The 18,400-nt window shown below is 44.7% G+C and overlaps 1 protein-coding gene across 1 annotated transcript; it reads left to right on the top strand.

Moving 5' to 3' along the window:
• Positions 1–15,551: 15,551 nt before the first annotated feature.
• LOC125530078 (uncharacterized) lies at positions 15,552–16,392 on the top strand. The gene has a single exon (XM_048694503.2). The coding sequence runs from the start codon at positions 15,588–15,590 to the stop codon at positions 16,281–16,283; it is 696 nt and encodes a 231-aa protein (XP_048550460.1). The 5' UTR covers positions 15,552–15,587; the 3' UTR covers positions 16,284–16,392.
• The last annotated feature ends 2,008 nt before the right edge of the window (positions 16,393–18,400 follow it).

Genomic DNA, 18,400 nt, shown 5'->3' with positions numbered 1-18,400 from the left:
GGTTGGTGTGGATTGAGGGTGCACGGATGGCCTTTGCCCGAGTCAAGACATTCTGGGGGGAGATCAAGGCCATCGATGTTGCGGTGAAGAGTCCACCCAAGGGCAAGGACCGCCACGAACCGGAGCATTATTTTGAAGACGTCCTAGTGGCCGCCCGCTTGACAGCGGGTCAATGCTCAAAAGACATAATGTTCGAGTGAGGTGTATGAGAATTGTACGAATCAATTTTATAGTTAGTCTGTTTTTTTTATATATTGCTCGAAAGTTTGTGTTCCTCCTGTGTGGCTGTTTTAATATAATCTGGAAAATTTCTAGTTGTCGGCTTCAGCCCCCTCGTAGGAAGTACGGGGGTGTTCGGATAAGCATTTGATCACTCTTGACCCAACGTCTTGGTTCGTGAAGGAGGTGTCAATGCGGCGAACTAGGCAACCAGACTATAGGGTGTTAACACTTTCACTTAGCCATAGGAGTTTTATGGTGGGTCTACGACATAGCCCCTGGTATGTATGCATCTTATTCATATGATGCGTGTACATATTTGACCGAAAAAGGTCCTTCGTGTGACACGGAGGAATCGCTAGAGATTCCGATAAGTCATCGAGTGGTTGACCAGCTCTTGCCGCATCATGACAGTCAGTTTTCGGCTTTCTCTACTGAGGTGCTGATCCAGGTGAACCGGAAGCACAATCGCAGTAGTTCTCCCTTTACTACTCTAGCCGATAGAGCAGAACGTAGGATAGCAAGCACAGGAGCCGGGCAACCCAACTGTTGACCCAAGACATGATTGAGAGCTGATGCATATAAGGCCAAACTCGCGACGCCGAAGTACACTGTAAAAATTGTTCAGACTTTGTTGGCAACTCATTTGTTCCCGTACCGAGCCCCTGGCAAGTTTAAGCCGGGGTATATCTGTGAAACAACCATAGGGGGCGTTCATTTGTGGAAAGATGTGGATGATTAATTCGGGTAATGCGAACTGGGACCTGAGCGATATGCCAATGATTACTTGATATATATAAAGGCCACGCCCCTGGCTATTTAATATGCCCTGGGTAGAAGGCAGAGGAAAAAGGCATGATACATGCTCGAAAAACAGTGCGGTCTACAAAAAGTTATTTTGGACCTCCTGTCGCACGTCTGCGCCACCAGTCCTCGGTGAGGGGAATCCTTAAAGGAAGTAGCCCCGTAGGTGAGTTGTGGGTCCGAACTCCGATGGAGTCGGTCTTAGATGTTTCTCCTTTGCGCCTCCTGTTTCTAAGAGATAATGAAGAAAGAAAAAGGAAAGTAGATAAAAATGTTACCGGAGTGCTTGCCGACTTGTCCGTATTATGCTTCCGCCAATGCCCATGGTATCTTAAGTGCGTGATTGTGTATGCGTGGTATAGTTCTGACGGGTATATGATATGGGCAACGGAAGCCGAACTGCTATTTCTGCTCCGGATTGGATCGATCTTCGGGGGGAAATTGCTTCTGGCCTCCGGCATTTGGCTGGTGAACCACTCTGTCATCCCTATTGCCTGGCGGCCCCCTTCCTTTGTGTTCGGCGTTGAGCTTGCCGGCCTGCTTGAGGACCCAACAGCTTCTGTTGGTATGATTAGCTGGTTTATTTGGGTGGTCGTGAATCTGGCAGGGTCGGTCCAGTATCCTGTCTAGTTTGGATGGTCCGTCTCTATTCGCCTTGAATGGCTTTTTCCGTTGACCGGGCTTGGGATTGCTGAATCCGGCGTTGACCACTGTGTCGCTTGATCTTTCATTATCATTGTGACTGTTGTGTTTGCTTCGTCGTGGCTTTCCATTGCCGTCTCGGATTTCGGAAGTGCCCGAGTCGCTGGCGCTATTGCTTCTGCGAGCGAGCCAGTTGTCTTGTCCCGCACAAAAGCGGGTCATTAGAGCGGTAAGGGTCGTCATGGATCTAGGTCCTTCTTGACCGAGGTGGCGTGCAAGCCATTCATCCCAGACGCTGTGTTTAAAGGCCGCAAGGGCTTCCGCGTCCGGACAGTTGACTATTTGGTTCTTTTTAACTAAGAACCTAGTCCAGAGCTGCCTGGCTGACTCTCCGGGCTGCTGGACAATGTGACTTAAGTCATCGGCGTCCGGTGACCGGACATATGTTCCTTGGAAGTTGTCGCGAAAGGCATTCTCTAAGTCTTCCCAGCTGCCAATAGAATTTTCCGACAGACTGTTTAACCAATACCAAGCTGGTCCTTTGAGTTTTAGTGGTAGGTATTTGATGACATGAAGGTCGTCTCCACGGGCCATGTGGATATGGAGGAGGAAGTCCTCGATCCATACCGCGGGATCCGTTGTTCCATCGTATGATTCGATATTCATAGGTTTGAACCCTTCTGGGAATTCATGCTCCATTACTTCGTCTGTGAAGCAAAGAGGGTGTGCGGCGCCTCTATGTTGGGCCACACTATGATGTACCTCCGATGAGTCCGCTTGCGGTTTTCGGCCCGGGCGTGGCTAGGTTTGTCATGTACGAATAGGTGGCCGATGTCGCATGTCGAGGTATGTCCTCGCGATCCGTAAGTCGCTCTTGAGTGTCCTGCTTTACTACCCAAGTCCTGTTGACGGTCGTATGCATAGCCCCGAGCTGTTTTGTTCCTGCCTTTACGGCGAGGTGGGGCGGTCTGGTATTCGGCTTGAGTTACCACTTTACCCGGACCAAGTTGAGGTCGACCTTACGCCTTGTGCGTTAATGGCATGGGCTCGAGCGCCTTGTCGTCGCCCTGGGGTAGCAATCTACTCTTCAGGTAGCTTTTGGCTCGGCCATTAAGGTCGTGTTCTTCGATGGCTAGGACTTTGGTCCATCTATCATTGAGCAGATCTTGGTCAGCTTGAAGCTGTTGCTGCTTCTTTTTTAGGCTCCTTGCAGTGGCGATTAGCTGGCGCTTGAAGCGCTCCTGCTCAAGAGGTTCCTCAGGCACGATGAAATCCTCGGTGCCAAGGCTCACCTCGTCCTCGGAGAGCGGAACGTAATTGTCATCCTCCGAATCTTCGTGCATGGCCTGCTTGCCAGGGCTAGCCTGCCCATCTTCCAGTTCATCTTGTTCATTAGTTGTTTCAACGGGGTCTTCGTTGTCTTCAGCACCTTCTGGAGTATTATCTTCTCCTGTGCCGGTGTTGCTGTCTTTACTACGGCGTGACTTAGAGCGGCGCCGCTGCCGCCGGTGCTTGGACTGTATTTCAGAAGGTTTATCCTCAGCTGGACCTTCCCTGTCCTCGCCACTATTCTCCTTTGGTGCATCCACCATGTATACCTCATACAAGGAAGTGGTCGTCCAGCGTCCGGTGAACGGCGGGTTCTGGGCCTCTTCTTCTCTGAAATCGTCGTCCATACCGTCGATGTCTTCGGAGTCGTAATCAAGTTTCGTCGGTCAAATCCTCGACCATGGCTATGAAGTGGGTGGCGGGTGGGAAGCAAAATTCTCCACCGTCAGCCCCCAGTTTGAGCCGGGTATAGTTCGACCGTGAGTCCTCCGCCAAGGACAGGTTTTTTAATGAGATTAGCACATTGCCCAAAGGCGAGTGCTAGAAGATGTCTGCGGCGCTGAATTCGAAGATCGACAAACGATCAAGCTCGGCGTCCGCGGGCTCACGTGGTTCGGAACTTACAACCGGACTCGAGTCCGGGGCTCCACTGACAAAAACGTCGTGAGAGGTTAAGTCTATGTGCGGCTCCAACGCCGTGGAATCTGTGGCCTCCGTAGTGGGGTTGATCCTCCTGTCCTTGGATGGCGCGGCTTGCTCCGGATCTAGGGCCAGAGCTATTACAGGAGCAATCTCCTAGATGCGGCCAGATGATAGATTTAGGTCATGATCATTGGGGTGACCGGGAGTGGCTACCGCAGTCTCAAATCCAGCGAAGATCAAGTCTCCATGGATGTTCGCAACGTAGTTCAAGCTCCCAAAGCTGACCTGATGGCCAGGGGCGTAGCTTTCGATCTGCTCCAGATGGCCAAATGAGTTGGCCCGCAGTGCGAAGCCGCCGAACACGAAGATATGTCCGGGGAGGAAAGTTTCTCGTTGGACAGCGTCATTATTGACGATCGAAGGGGCCATCAAACCTTTTGGCGACAGCACAGTGGAACTCTCAATGAAAGCACCAATGTCGATGTCAAAACGGGCGGATCTCGGGTAGGGGGTCCCGAACTGTGCGTCTAAGGTCGATGGTAACAGGAGACAAGGGACACAATGTTTACCCAGGATCGGGCCCTCTCTATGGAGGTAATACCCTACGTCCTGCTTGATTGATATTGATGAATAGGAGTATTACAAGAGTTGATCTACCTCGAGATCGTAATGGCTAAACCCTAGAGGTCTAGCTTGTATGGCTATGATAATGAGTATCATCTCTATCCGGACTAAGTCCTCCGGTTTATATAGACATCAGGAGGATCTAGGGTTACACAAGGTCGGTTACAAAGAAAGGAATCTACATATCCGGTCGCCAAGCTTGTCTTCCACGCCAAGGAGAGCCCCATCCAGACACGGGTGCAGTCTTCGGTCTTCGTATCTTCACAGCCCATCAGTCCGGCCCATGGCTAACAGGTCGGACGCCCGAGGACCCCTTAGTCCAGGACACCCTCAGTCGACGAAACACAATTCCAGTTGCCGCGAGTTCTGGAACCATGAGATCCAATCTAGAGCCCTATTCCGGCACCTTGCCAGAGGGGAACACGATCACAGAGGGGTTCATCATCCTCATTGGTGCTCCTGCGATGATGCGTGAATAGTTCGCCAAAGACCTACGGGTCCATAGGCAGTAGCTAGGGGGTTTCTTGTCTCTTTTTTATTCTCAATACAATGTTCTCATCGATGTTCTTGGAGATCTATTTGATTTAATGAATTTTTGCGGTGTGTTTGTTGGGATCCATGAATATTATTTGAGTCTTCTTTGATCTCTTATATGCAGGATTATTATAGCCTTGTATTTCTTCTCTGAAACTTTAGTTTGGTTTGGCCAACTAGATTGATTTTTCTTGCAATGGGAAGAGGTGCTTTGTGATGGGTTTGATCTTGCGGTGTTCTCAACCAGTGACAGAAGGGGTAGCGAGGCACGCATGTATCGTTGCTATTAAGGATAAAAATATGGGGTTTATTCCTACATGAATAGATCTTGTCTACATCATGTCATCGTTCTTATTGCATTACTTCGTTTCTCCATGAACTTAATACACTAGGTGCGTGTTGGATAGTGGTCGATGTGTGGAGTAATAGTAGTAGATGTAGGCAGGAGTCGGTCTACTAATCTTGGGCGTGATGCCTATATACAAGATCATTGCCTTGGATATCGTCGTAATTATTTGCTCGTCTATCAGTTGCCCGACGGTAATTTGTTTACCCACCGTATGCTATTTTCTCGAGAGAAGTCACTGGTGAAATCTATGGCCCCGGGTCTACCTTTTATCATATTGTTTTCAGATATATCTTTTGTGTGTGCTCGTTAGATCTATTTATCCAATCTTATACAATTTAATCTATCTCATTACCGAGGAGGGATTGGCAACCCCTCTTACGCGTTGGGTTGCAAGTATTTGTTATTTGTGTGCAGGTATTGTTTACATAGTGTTGCTTGGTTCTCCTACTGGATTGATAACCTTGGTTTCATATCTGAGGGAAATACTTACTATTGATGTGTTGCATCATCCTTTGCTCTTCAGGGAAATACCAACGCAAATACAAGCAATCACTTACCATACCATGGGATCACTTGATCCTTCTCAGTACATCTTGTACGCTTTGTGTGTTGATCAACTTGATTCACTCTTTGAGTTAGTCTTGATCAACCTCTCATATGACCATTCTTTCGATAATTCCTTGAATAGCACCTTGGTCATCACATAAACTCCTTGAAACCAACACATGGACTTCAAGAAAAGCCTATGGATAAATCCTTCAAATATAAATCAAGCCAACCATTAGTCCATAGAGATTGTAATCAAAAGTACCAGAACCAAATATGGGGGCACCACATGTTCTTTTAGCGGCTGCTCCACACTTAGGGTTTGTCGAGGTGGCTCTGGTTCGATGGGCCTAGGAGGCAGCAACAAAGTTGATCTTGAGGAATTGATGAAGATGATGGGACTGAAAGTACAACATCTTGATGATGTAGTGTTTCAGAAGGAAGATCCTTCATTGGCAGAATCAGCATGATGGTTGGCAATAATCAAGTTACACATTGATTAGGAATATAGTGAGTTTTGTTTTTCAAGAATATGAGCATAACATGGGATCTAGCTTGGGCGATAATCGCTTTACTGCACACCTTGCTTGGGTGATTGGGATAAAGTAATGGACAGAGGGCCTTAGACCTTCAGAGGACATCCGGTTCTTGTGGCTCTGTATGATGGCTTTACTAAGCCATCGTCAGTCTACCTCTATATGTTTAAGATCTAGATGCAAATTCATGATTTTCCCGATGGTTTTAGTTTGATGATTTAGCTTCAAAGGTTCGAGAACTTGTGTCCGTCGAAGCTCTTTTGAGTGACTTTTCCGGAAACTTTTATTGAGCCAAAGTCCTATTGGATGTGCGTAAACCTTTGTTGAGAACATGCTCCTCTTCACGCTCCGCATATGCAAGAAGCGACTTCATCATCATTGTTTCATCCTCATATTCATCCTCATTTGTGGAAGACGAGTCCATGAAATTGTTGTAGAAGTACTTCGTGTCTAAATCCATCGTGATTGTTTCAAAGTAAGAAAAAGAAGTCCAAAAATTTGGCTACGAGATTTGGCCGAACACTTGGCAAGTGTGGTGTCCTCCATGGATGAATTCTACAGGGGCGGGCGGATGGTACCTTGGTGGCGACGGACCAGGGGTGGAAGCATGGCGTAGACAAAGCGATCTTGGTGCTTGCGTGGAGCGGCGAGGGTATGGCAAGGCATGCGCGGCCGACAGGGGTGGTAGCTGGGAGGAAGCGAATATAGAGTAAGGAAAGAGAGAGGAAGTGAGAAAAATGAGACTCCAGATGAGGTTTTTGGGTGGGCCAAGAATGGACACCCACAAACTCTCCCCTATCTTTTATTCCGGCTTGCGAGCTTCAGACATTTAAACTGTGTCGCTGACATTTGATGCACGACATTGAATGTCACAAAATGTCTAGAGTGCGGTCCGGACATTTAGAAGTGGTTCACGATGATGAAATTGCTCTTATCTGCCCCCAACTGGCACCAACTTTTCTTCTTTTTTCTCTTCTCATGGTCAAAAGAGGGAGACACCATAATAGTTAGTTGGAATTCATTAGTCTAGATTCACTCGACTTAATTGATTTACCAATTGGATACGTGCTTCAGACCATTTCACACTTGTAAGACTAGTCATAGTGGGGAGTAATTTAGAGTAGTAACATGCATATGTTACTAGTCTATGTTACTACCTCCACGCTAGGTAGTAACATATGTGTTGTGTCATGCATCACTTTATTTATTATGTTGTAGACTCATCTTTTTTTTTGATATGTGTGATGTACAGTAACTAGTTATGTTACCACATGTCTCTCTATCTTCATTAATTACATGTCACATCTTCTATTTTGCTTAGATAAGTGTGATGTTACCACCTATGTTACCCCCACTGTGGATAGTCTGAAAGTGCCACGAACCCAGACTAGCTCTTTATGGTTATTTTCTTTATGGGTTTTTTTTTGCAGAAGCTCTTTATGATTATTTACAGTTGTGGAAGCCGCTTAGCCGCGGACCAAAGTGCGGCGCTATTGACTCTCTCACTGCAGGTCGCATATCCTTGGCTCTCTACTTGGCGCCACCCGTCCCTCCGATGCTGCCGGACCACGGCTAGCTCTCTAGACTCTCCTCGTGGCATGTGCCTTTGTTTATTTTCTTAGGGCTTGCTGAGCTGATTCCCTCAGTGGAGTCTATTTGTGTAATACCTTTAATCTATATACTTTTTATGTGGTGTGTATTTTATTGACACCGAAACTTGATTGTCTTGTAAAACTCTGCTTTATATATAAAGTCGAACAAAAGCCTTTCTAATAGAAGTAACACGTACAGCAAAGCTTGCAGTGCACTCTCGAAGTCTAAGTCCAATTTGATTGCTTCCTTTAGCACTTAGCATTGATTAGTCAAGTCCACGGCCGAAGACAGTTCTTCTGCAAAGTCTCTTCCGTTGAACACGTACGTGTTGACGAGTATTTGAACAACCAGACACGCACGGCATGGGACCGTGTTCGCGATCAGGAGAGGAAATGATCTGCAGCTCACTGTTCCCGCGGGCCGTTCAGACGACGTGGCGAAAGTTATACTACTGGCAAAATTCGAGAAAGAAGAGAAAATTCCTTATTTGACATTATTTTAAAATCTGTTTTCTTATTTGGCATTGAAAAAAAATTCTCTTCTATTTGATACAAGTTTTAAATTTTATTCTCTATATAACATTTCCGTTCATTTTAAGCCTAAATGACACCTAAAAAGACTTTTTTGCTCTTCATGTGGTATGTCTGTGGGGGGCAATAGCACACACATGCAGCACCAGTGCGAGGGCAGAAGCACACACGCAGCAACACATACACATGCACCAACACACATGTACGTGTACACACGCGCAACAACACGCACGCGCACATGCACACACACACACGTAGCAACACACATGCACGCGCACGCACACACGCAGCAACACACACGCACGCAGCACACACACACATACACACACGCAGCAGCAGCACACATGCAGGCAGCGCATAGGCACGCAACAGCACACATACACACGCGCGCACGTACACACGCAGCAGCAGCACACACGCATGCAGCACATAGGCACGCAACAGCACACACACGCGCGCGCACATACACACGCAGCAGCACACATGCACACACATGCAGCAGCAGCACACATGTGCGCGTGCACCCACACACGCAACAGTACACATGCGCGCACACATATGCAAAATCGTCTTTTCATGTGTCATTTAGGCTCAAAATGGACGAAAGTGTCGTATAGGGATTAAAATTTAGGACTAGTGTCAAATAGGGAAAAAAAACTTTTTCAGTGTCAAATAAGAAACCAGATTTTAAGACAATGTTAAATAAGGAATTTTCTCGAGAAAGAAATGTTTTGTCTGTATATAAGTTAGGTAAGCATTTTGTATGTCAAAATTATCAAAAACGTTATTTGACTGACGTTTCCTGGGAGACCAACCCCAGTGAACGGCCCCATCACCGTTGCATGGATCGATTCACAAAAAAAAAAATCACCATTGCATGGATCTCAACGCGCGGCAATGCCATGTGGGATGGCCGGAGGCGTTCACTGTCTGCCGATTCCCAGCATACGCTAATTTTTTGTTTTCCCTCATTTTCTCTTTTCTCTACTATACAACTTAAAAATAACGTAAAGTTCTCGTTTCATCTTTCTTTCCATCACCTCTTTGTCTAACTTTACCGTGTAATAATCAATCATCTTAATTTACTTAGTTTCTGTATCAATTTCATTTTAATTTACTTACCAAATTGTGATCAAAATATAAGGTAAATCAAGGCAGAATTGGATGAACATTTATTTATACAATCGTATACTATGGACAGATAAATCACTTCTAATCAAAATATAAGGTAATTAACGGACAAAATTTGATGAACATTTATTTACACAAGTCATATATTATGGGCAGGTAAATCACAAGCTAACGACTAATGTCTAGAATATTTATATCCCGTTGTAACACACGGACATTGTTCTAGTTCTTTAAAAAATGTGTAACCAACGCAGAATCTCTTTGCGCGAGAACTGGGCTTTTGGCCAATGGGCTAGTGGGGCTTTTATGAACATTCGTGGTAGAACTAAGATTTCAATATAACTTTAGCATTTTTGAAGCTTTTCTTTAATTCTTCTAATAATCTCTTTTTTTACTTGTTATAGGGCAGTTTTATTTTAAGAGGATGACATTTTTATTTTTATAATAGGATGTTATTTTCATTTTCATAATATGATTGGCTTTTTATTATTTTAAGAGGATTGCAGTTTTAGTTTGAGAGGTGAGGTGACATTTTTATTACTGCCACTTTTTTGCACACAAGTTTTTGGGTGACGACTAAGAACATGGCAACTTTCCTGGTATTTTTCCCATTTTTTCATTTTTTCATTACCTTTTATAAAAAACACTATTTTTTGTGCCTTTGGGCCAATTGGGGGTCGCCATGGCCCTCCCCCTGGCGAACGGGAGAAATGATCGCCATAGGACCTCCCCCTTGGCGAACAAAAACGTTCAATGGGAGGCTCCCTCCAAGCTAATGTTCCGTGACTATTGGGGTCCCTAAATTAATGATGCCAGCCATCAAAATTAATCTTTGGTTTGCTTAACCGTTATCCAACACAAAAACATGCCCCTGAAACCAAAGGAATTAGACCATTTGTAGCTGAACTCCTAAAATGGTTTAACTCCGCAAAAGAAGAATTAAAGTAGTTAAGCCATGCCTAGCCAAACTCCTATTCAATTTAGTTGCTCAAAAATATTAAGATGACTCGCCGGCGCACGATGCATCCAGCAGCCCTTTAGGGAAGTGACGTGAGATATCTCCATGTGCGTCGTTTTAGCTTAGTTTTCAAGATGGCTTAATTCTTTCGGGCCCGAAGTAAGATGTATTGCCTCTCCATTCCATGATCAATTTCTGTAACTTCTCCCAGCTAATGAAATGAAAACCAGCTACACTGGCCACTTCAAAAAAAATATTAAGAAGAATTGTCCGTCGGCTCTCAAATTTGAGCGTCCGAAAGAAGTTCTTAGCAAAAGATTCTCTTGGGGTGCCACTTTCATATCGCTTGACGCCCTGCACACCGGCATGATCCATTTAAACTAGGGAGGACTCCATCGGGAGAAATAAGTATGTGCCCATTGACTAGTACTCCTTCCTTTCTTGAAAGAGTGACCTTCCAAATTTGTTGGAAAGTCAAACATTTTTATGTTTGACCGTATTTATATAATAATAGATTAAATTTATGTCATCAAATTAGTAGCGTTATATTCATGATAAAATATATTTTCATCATACACCTATTTGGTTTCACAAGCATTGACATACTTTCGCACAAACTCAGACAAACTTTAAGATGGTTTGACCCTCCAACAAAGTTAGAAGTACACTCTTTCAAGGATGGAGGGACTGTGTCTCGATTGTTTGAGTGCTTCCCTATGAGTGTTCGGCCGTTGCCATTGATGATTATTTCCGTATTTTAGAAGATACAATCATAGAGGTCATTCAAAGATATACACAAGCCATGATTGAGATTTGTGGACTGGAGTACTTGAGGGCAACTAATGATGAAGACACCGAGAGACTCTTTGGTTTGAGTGAAGAACGAGGATGGTCAAGGTGCTTGTATTAATTTATTGCATGCACTGGATATGGAAGAATTGTCTTGTGGGGTGAATAGGTCGGTATAAAGTCCATTTCAAAGATCCAACCATCATTCTTGAGACACTTGCATAAAAATGATCTATTGATTTGACATTCATTTATTGGATTGCTTGGCTCTCATAATGACCTGAATATGCTTTTGGGATTACCACTGTCCGGAAGGCTTGTTGCCAGATATGTTCCTCCTTGCAACTATGTTGTCAATGGGTGTCAGTACATGATCGGGTACTTGTAGATTGTGTCTCTTCCCCATGGGCCACATGTGGGAAGAGAATCCAACATCCGAAAGGCAACAAGAGACCCCACTTTGCAATGCGTCAAGAGGCGACAAGAAATGATGTTGAGAGAGCTTTTAGTGTGCTTCAAAAGCGTCTATCCATTATTCATGGTCCTGTCGAGTGTTGTAAACCACATATCCTATGGAAAATAATGACATGTTGCATCACCTTACACAACATAATCATTGAGGATGAGACAGACATGACAGAGAACTTTCATTACACCTCCAATGGAGGTCTTGTCAAGCCGGAACACAATGAGAATAAGATACGGAGATTCCTCGTAGTGCATCAAAGTATCAAAAACCAAGAAGTTCATACCTAGCTCCAAGATGATCTTGTTGAGCACTTGTGGGCAGTCCAGAACACTTGATTAATGTTCTTCTATTGTGCTCTTTATTTGGATTATTACTTCGTTGGGCCCTTTCGTGTGTTTGAATTGAATAAATAGATTTGTCAATTTTGAAATTGCAATGTTTGTGAATTCTTTGAACCTTAATTAATATGTTTGGATTTAATATATGTGCAAGTATGTAATTGAACTGGAGTATGTAAACCAAAACTTAGAAGAATTGGAAAGTTAAGTCTCTGGAGTTCAGCTAAAAAACTTTTATTTAACACCTCAAAGTTGAGAAGTTAAGGTTTGAGTGAGGCTTTAGAAGGACTCAATTTTTTAGGGGTTCAACTAGATATGCTCTTGCCACTATTAATCTTGACATGAAAAAACTCTTAGGCAAAGATCGGATAAACATAGAATCAAAAGAAAATAAGGCCAGTTTTTATGACTAATGCACTTTGTCCGTAATCATTCGCTTGTGTTTCTTCATTTAATTAAGTGCCGCTGCATGGATGCAGAGGGGGAACAACTAGGGATGAAAACGGAGCGGAAACGAACGGAACTGGGTGCTACCATATTTGTTTTCATATTTTTTTGCAGAAGCGCAAATGAATACGGAAACCCCGGAAATGAATACGGAAACAAATACTACCGGAAACAGACACGGAGCGAATACAGAGCGGACAAGAAAACAGAACGGTGTGTTGACTGGAACTTAAAACCCCCTTGAATCATAGAGAAATACACACAAAAACAAAGAAATTTAAGAAATTTTTAACATGGCTACATGATAATATGGTTGTGTTGGTAACATAGGATAGTATTGTAATAGTACATGACAATTCTGTATTGTGTCTAGTTGAGAATGTGTGTGGAAGTAAAAGTTGGTCCTCAAATGATCCAGTCTGCTCATTGTGTCATTGTCTGTTGTTTAGTAATTGGGCTACAAAGCAGCCATGGGCCTATAGTAGAAACGGAAATTCCATATTCACGGAAACGGAAAGTTCTGTTTCCGCGTCTGTTCCACCGGAAAACACCGTTCCGTTTTTGTTTCTGTTTCCGCATAAAAAATTCCACTTCCATTTCCATTTTGCAAATTTCCGTTTCCGTTTTCATATTTCCTCTCTGTTTCCATTTTTCCTCCGGAAAAGCGGAAACTTTCCACTCCATTTTCATCCCTAGGAACAACCCACCTGATCCGTAATTTTTGGACCGGAGAATACGCCATGGATGCAATGCCTACCTCTTCCCGAATGTCTCTCCTTGATGCAGAGCCTTTGAGCCAATATCGTTTTCTTTTGAGTAACAAGCAAGAGCTATGCCTTCTCATTAGGAGGAACAGAATTGGCTAGTTTATAAGGATACCTGACCAAAAATTGATACATGTTTTACACGATGTACACATCAGACCCGAGGCTGCGCACCAACCGAGCCAATGACATCCCCACACCTAAGTGCAAAGAGACGACACTCTACCACCCAACAATGGTTTCTGGAGCCATCGCTCCACATCCACACAAGCCCCAAGGAAACACACCAGCATAGTCGATGCCCCTGCGACCTTAGCGACCAAAGTCAACACCCTATAGGTATGCGATCTCTGAAGCATCTGTTCTGACTTTCACAACACGCATAATGTTGTCGTATCCCTTGACGCACGGGACCTGCTTCACATCGATCATCGTGTAGTTCTTGTTTTATCGAGACAATTAACGATGCAGAGTTCAACGGCTAGAACATTACCACCATTGATGCCTATTCTCTCCGCTCATGCGGAGGAGGCGGACCGGTGGTTCCTATAGTGGTTGACGTAGAGGTGTCCGCTATGACAGTCAGTGTTGCCGACCATACCATCAGGAGAGTCGCATCGGTAGTTACGTACGTGAACAAACTGGCGCCCAACGATACGATGAAGGAGGCGGGGACGATGGCGCCTACGGTGGTCAGCATGATGTTGGTGACGTGGACACAACGGTAAGCGTTGCTAGCCACATCGACAGAGTCATACATGCATTAACGCCCCGACCACATCTACCGGTTCTCGTCCATTACGCCTAGAAGGATCTAGCCTAGCCTCACAGACCAATACTAGTCTTTACTACGTACTTTGTCCTCATTCGTCTGCACCCAAGATCAAATTTCCAGTCAGTCACCCATCCTCAAATCGCTCCAAGCCAAGCACACTTAACTTTGAAGTTCTTTCTAAATTGGCTATCGAAAAAGAAGGGTTTCCTTGTTGATATGCATAGTCTATCATTCGTATTAAGTCGGGATGTCACAAACGTGCCGCGATCGGAGAGGCATAGGGGTGATGGCGGCCTCCATGGGACGCGGCGACAACACTGGCGGTGGGGACGACCACCATACGTCGATGTGGTACGAATGTCGATGGCTAAATTTTGTGAGGGCTATAAATGGCAATTGAGGCCACTTGCACTCGTTGTTCTGACGAAGCCGGCTGCCCTCAATTGCCAATACAAGGAGATAAAGGGGGGAGTGGCAGTGCATCTATAGGCACAATGGCATTTGTTGCGTACGACGCTATGGTGCTCGTTGGCAGCAGAAAATATATTTTGGTCTAGTGGGAGGGCAATGACTATCATAGGCACAATGGCATTCGTGGCGCCGGCAGCAGCGGCTCCAGCAGTATGGTTGATGTTTCAGTGTGACTCGCGCCGGTGTGGAGTGACAATGGTGAGTTTTGAGCTGAGGCATTGGCAGCCTCTAAGGGCCATGGCGGTGGTCTAAGGTGAGAAGTTGTCCCATCAATCCGCTAGTGCTTTTTTCGGCATAACGTGAAGTATTGTCAGATGCTGCTATCCAATGGTCCATGTTCAAGATACTGACCGGAATACCACTCCATATCCGGAGTGAAAAAATCTTTTCTAACATAATTAGTCGGGCTCAACAGCAATGAACTTGTGTCGTTAATTTGCTGAATGTGGTGTCGAACTTACTGCCTTATCCTCTTGATTTTAATTAGCTAGGCTCGGCAACTAGGATAAAAATCCTTGTCCAGAACGTCTACCACCGGATGTAGCGCTGGTGAGTGAGTACGTTCCTTACTTCTTGAAGGTGTTGCTACAAAAGAATTTAAGTAATTTCGGTGTATGTGTTTATTCATATTTTGAATGGTTTGATCAGGGTTGCCTTTGTCCTTTATCCTATTTTAATACTAATTAATAAAAATAATTGTATGCATCGCAGGGATGCAAAAATCTCCTTCATCAGGAAAAAGGAAAAGAACTTAATGAAGTGACGGACACGTGACCAATCTACATCGTGCACGTCATGCCATTTCAAAAAATATGATATAGATAGTTCAGATATAATGTGTCACAAAATTTCAACTCAAAATTTATAGACATCGCGTGGGAAGGTGCTCGAAGTCATACGCGCTAGAAATTTCCCGAATCAAGAAAACTTGGCCCTGGAAAAAACAGATTTCGAGCTGCTTTGACTAGCGCCATGCCGTTTCACCGAACACGTATTACCGGCAACAGCTTCCAAACAACTACTCCTACATCAGCTAGCTATTCTGCCTATAAATTGGGCCGCCCCCCACGTACCACTCACCAAGGCACCCAGACGAGATGAAGATCTCCATGGCAGCAGCCGCTCCCCTCCTCCTGGCCCTCGCAGCCACGGCCGGCGCGGTCACGTTCGACGTGACGAACGAGGCGGCGAGCACGGCCGGCGGTCAGCGATTCGACCGGGAGTACGGCGCCGCCTACGCCAAGCAAGTGCTCTCCGATGCTTCCTCGTTCACCTGGGGCATCTTCAACCAGCCGGACCCCTCCGACCGCAGGCCCGCCGATGGCGACACCGTGACCCTCGCCGTCCGCGACACGGACGGCATCGCCTCCACCAGCGGCAGCACCATCCAGCTCAGCGCCCGCTCCGTTGGCGGTATTACCGGCGACAACCTCAAGGAGCAGGTGGACGGGGTGCTGTACCACGAGGTGGCGCACGTGTGGCAGTGGGGGCTGCAGGAGTACGGCGCGCACTCGGGGATCTTCGAGGGTATCGCGGACTACGTGCGGCTCAAGGCCGGGTACGTAGCGGCGAACTGGGTGAAGGAGGGGGGCGGCGACCGGTGGGATCAGGGGTACGACGTGACGGCCAGGTTCCTGGACTACTGCGACTCGCTCAAGGCCGGGTTCGTGGCGGAGATGAACGGCAAGCTCAAGGACGGCTACAGCGACGACTACTTCGTGCAGATCCTGGGGAAGAGCGTGGACCAGCTGTGGAACGACTACAAGGCCAAGTACCCCCAGCCCCAGGGCTGATCCGGTCTACGTCTACGTAGTACGTACTGATATAGCATACTTGTATTACTATACAGTTGATGTACTGCCTGAATGGAATAAATCAACGTTGGCACAGTGTGTTTGTTAACGAACTGTGGAGCCAAATGGTGTCAGAGAGAAGAGTTCATGTATATGTTGCAGAGAAAATATCAGGTGATACGGGAGCTTAGGTCCTCCCATGATACGAGCTACCACGAGCTGTTGGATCTGAGATCCAAGGGTTTAAAGCCTTGGATCCCTGAGATTCGTGCCATACTTTTTGATTATTGGCAAAGTTTATCGTGTTTCAATGAATTAGATGATTTTTCCTGTGTTGCAACGAGGGTATACATAAGATTCAACATCAATCATGTTTAACATATACTTAACAGCCATGTACATGTACATTAGGCGGTATTTTTTAGTCGATTTACCGTTAAATAATTCCTCTTCCACCAACCTCCCTCTCTATCTCTATCTAAAAAACAAACACTTGATTAATTTTGAATAAATAAATCCAGTGTATAGAAGGCCTTGATCTTGCTCTTCACCGAACTGTCTTACCCATTGTCATTGAGCTGGACTGTGCTCGGGCAGTATCGATGTTAAAGGCGAGTCCTGGGGACCGCTCAAGATACAGGACATTTGTGCGAGACATCCAGTTACTCATGTTAGAGGACCGACAGGAGATTTCGATTACGCATATTAGGCGCACTCAAAATAAAGTTAGTCATAGCCTCGCAGCCTATGGGCGTAGTATATCCCGTACTGCCATTTGGTTTGGTACGGGCACAGACGAAATTGTAAATTTGTGTATGGCTGAAAGGCCGCCTTGAGTAATGAAATCTCCCTATTTTCCGCAAAAAAAATCCAGTGTATAGTGGGAATAGAGGGGAAGGATGGACCCGTATGTGAGTTATAGCGAGTCGGTTTTCCTTTGGTTTTCTTGGCATGCTAGGCATGGAATGGAGGCGGACGAAGGTTGAGCGAAATGAAAATGTTATGTCTTTGTTAGGTAGTGTAGATAGATTACATGGTATTTCATTTTTTCCTAGTTTTTTAAAAAATGTATCGTAATGTTTCATTGTGTATCAACAATCTACTTAAAAATAAATGCACTCTTAGTTGCTTGTACATTGCAAAAATTTATGCTAGAAACTAGAAAAACGACCCGATGAAACATGATTTAACACTATGAAACAAAACATTTTCTGTTATAGGCTAAAAATCATGGCACAAATTTCTCATGTTGGCGGGCGATGGATTCTTGCACGGAATAGTAGAATATCATTTCTCATGTTGCATTCACAACCTATTTTTGAAAAATCAATTCATTAGTCCGGCATGTCTACATGGCCCTTGTCTGTCATAAACTTCTTTCTCCACTAACATGCGAACCAACTTTCTAACAGTGAAAAACCCAGTCAAGATTAAGATGAATGTCGTATCAAGATGTTATGTACCGTCAAAAATGAAGTTCATTGAAAGACAACATTATTACAATTATGTGATAAAAATAAAATATCCACTAAAAAATGGTGTTGTTGTCTTTGGTTGAGTTGAGCCTACATTTATTACCTAGAAATTCTCCACATATATGGATAGAGGATTTATAGCACGCACAGATGGGGCATGTAGGTTCTTGGCTGCAGGATTGCGTCAAAAGATTCAGAAACTTGCAAATGTGTTCAGAGCTTAATTACTCCATGCATGCAGCTTTTGGCACAGACTGCATGGCCCACACACCCCACCTCGCATGTTTTTTATTTTGACTTGTAAATTTGACTATATTATATATGTTGAATCAAAAATCCAATTTATATTTCGTTTGTATATTCGTGTTTCTTGTGATGAGGGCTTTGAAATAAGACCATTGTTGAATATGTTTTGACTGGTTTGAAAAACTTCACCGAGTTTCAACTACTAAAACTTGATAGGAACAAATGATATCTTCCCTGCATCTCACATGATTAGTACAAATAAACCAGTCTTTATGATATACATGAATAACATAATGTAACTTTGCAATGGCATGTCAGTTGTCTCACAAAATTTCTTTGACCCTCCAATGTCACAAAAGCAACTCCATGTACAAAAATACATTTCAATGCAGTCAA

This window comes from Triticum urartu, chromosome 1A (assembly GCF_056163025.1).
Source record: "Triticum urartu cultivar PI428250 chromosome 1A, HENAU_Tu73, whole genome shotgun sequence".
Classification (NCBI taxonomy): Eukaryota; Viridiplantae; Streptophyta; class Magnoliopsida; order Poales; family Poaceae; genus Triticum; species Triticum urartu.
Note: the sequence above shows the minus strand (reverse complement) of the source record. Positions and strands in the feature narration are given on the sequence as shown.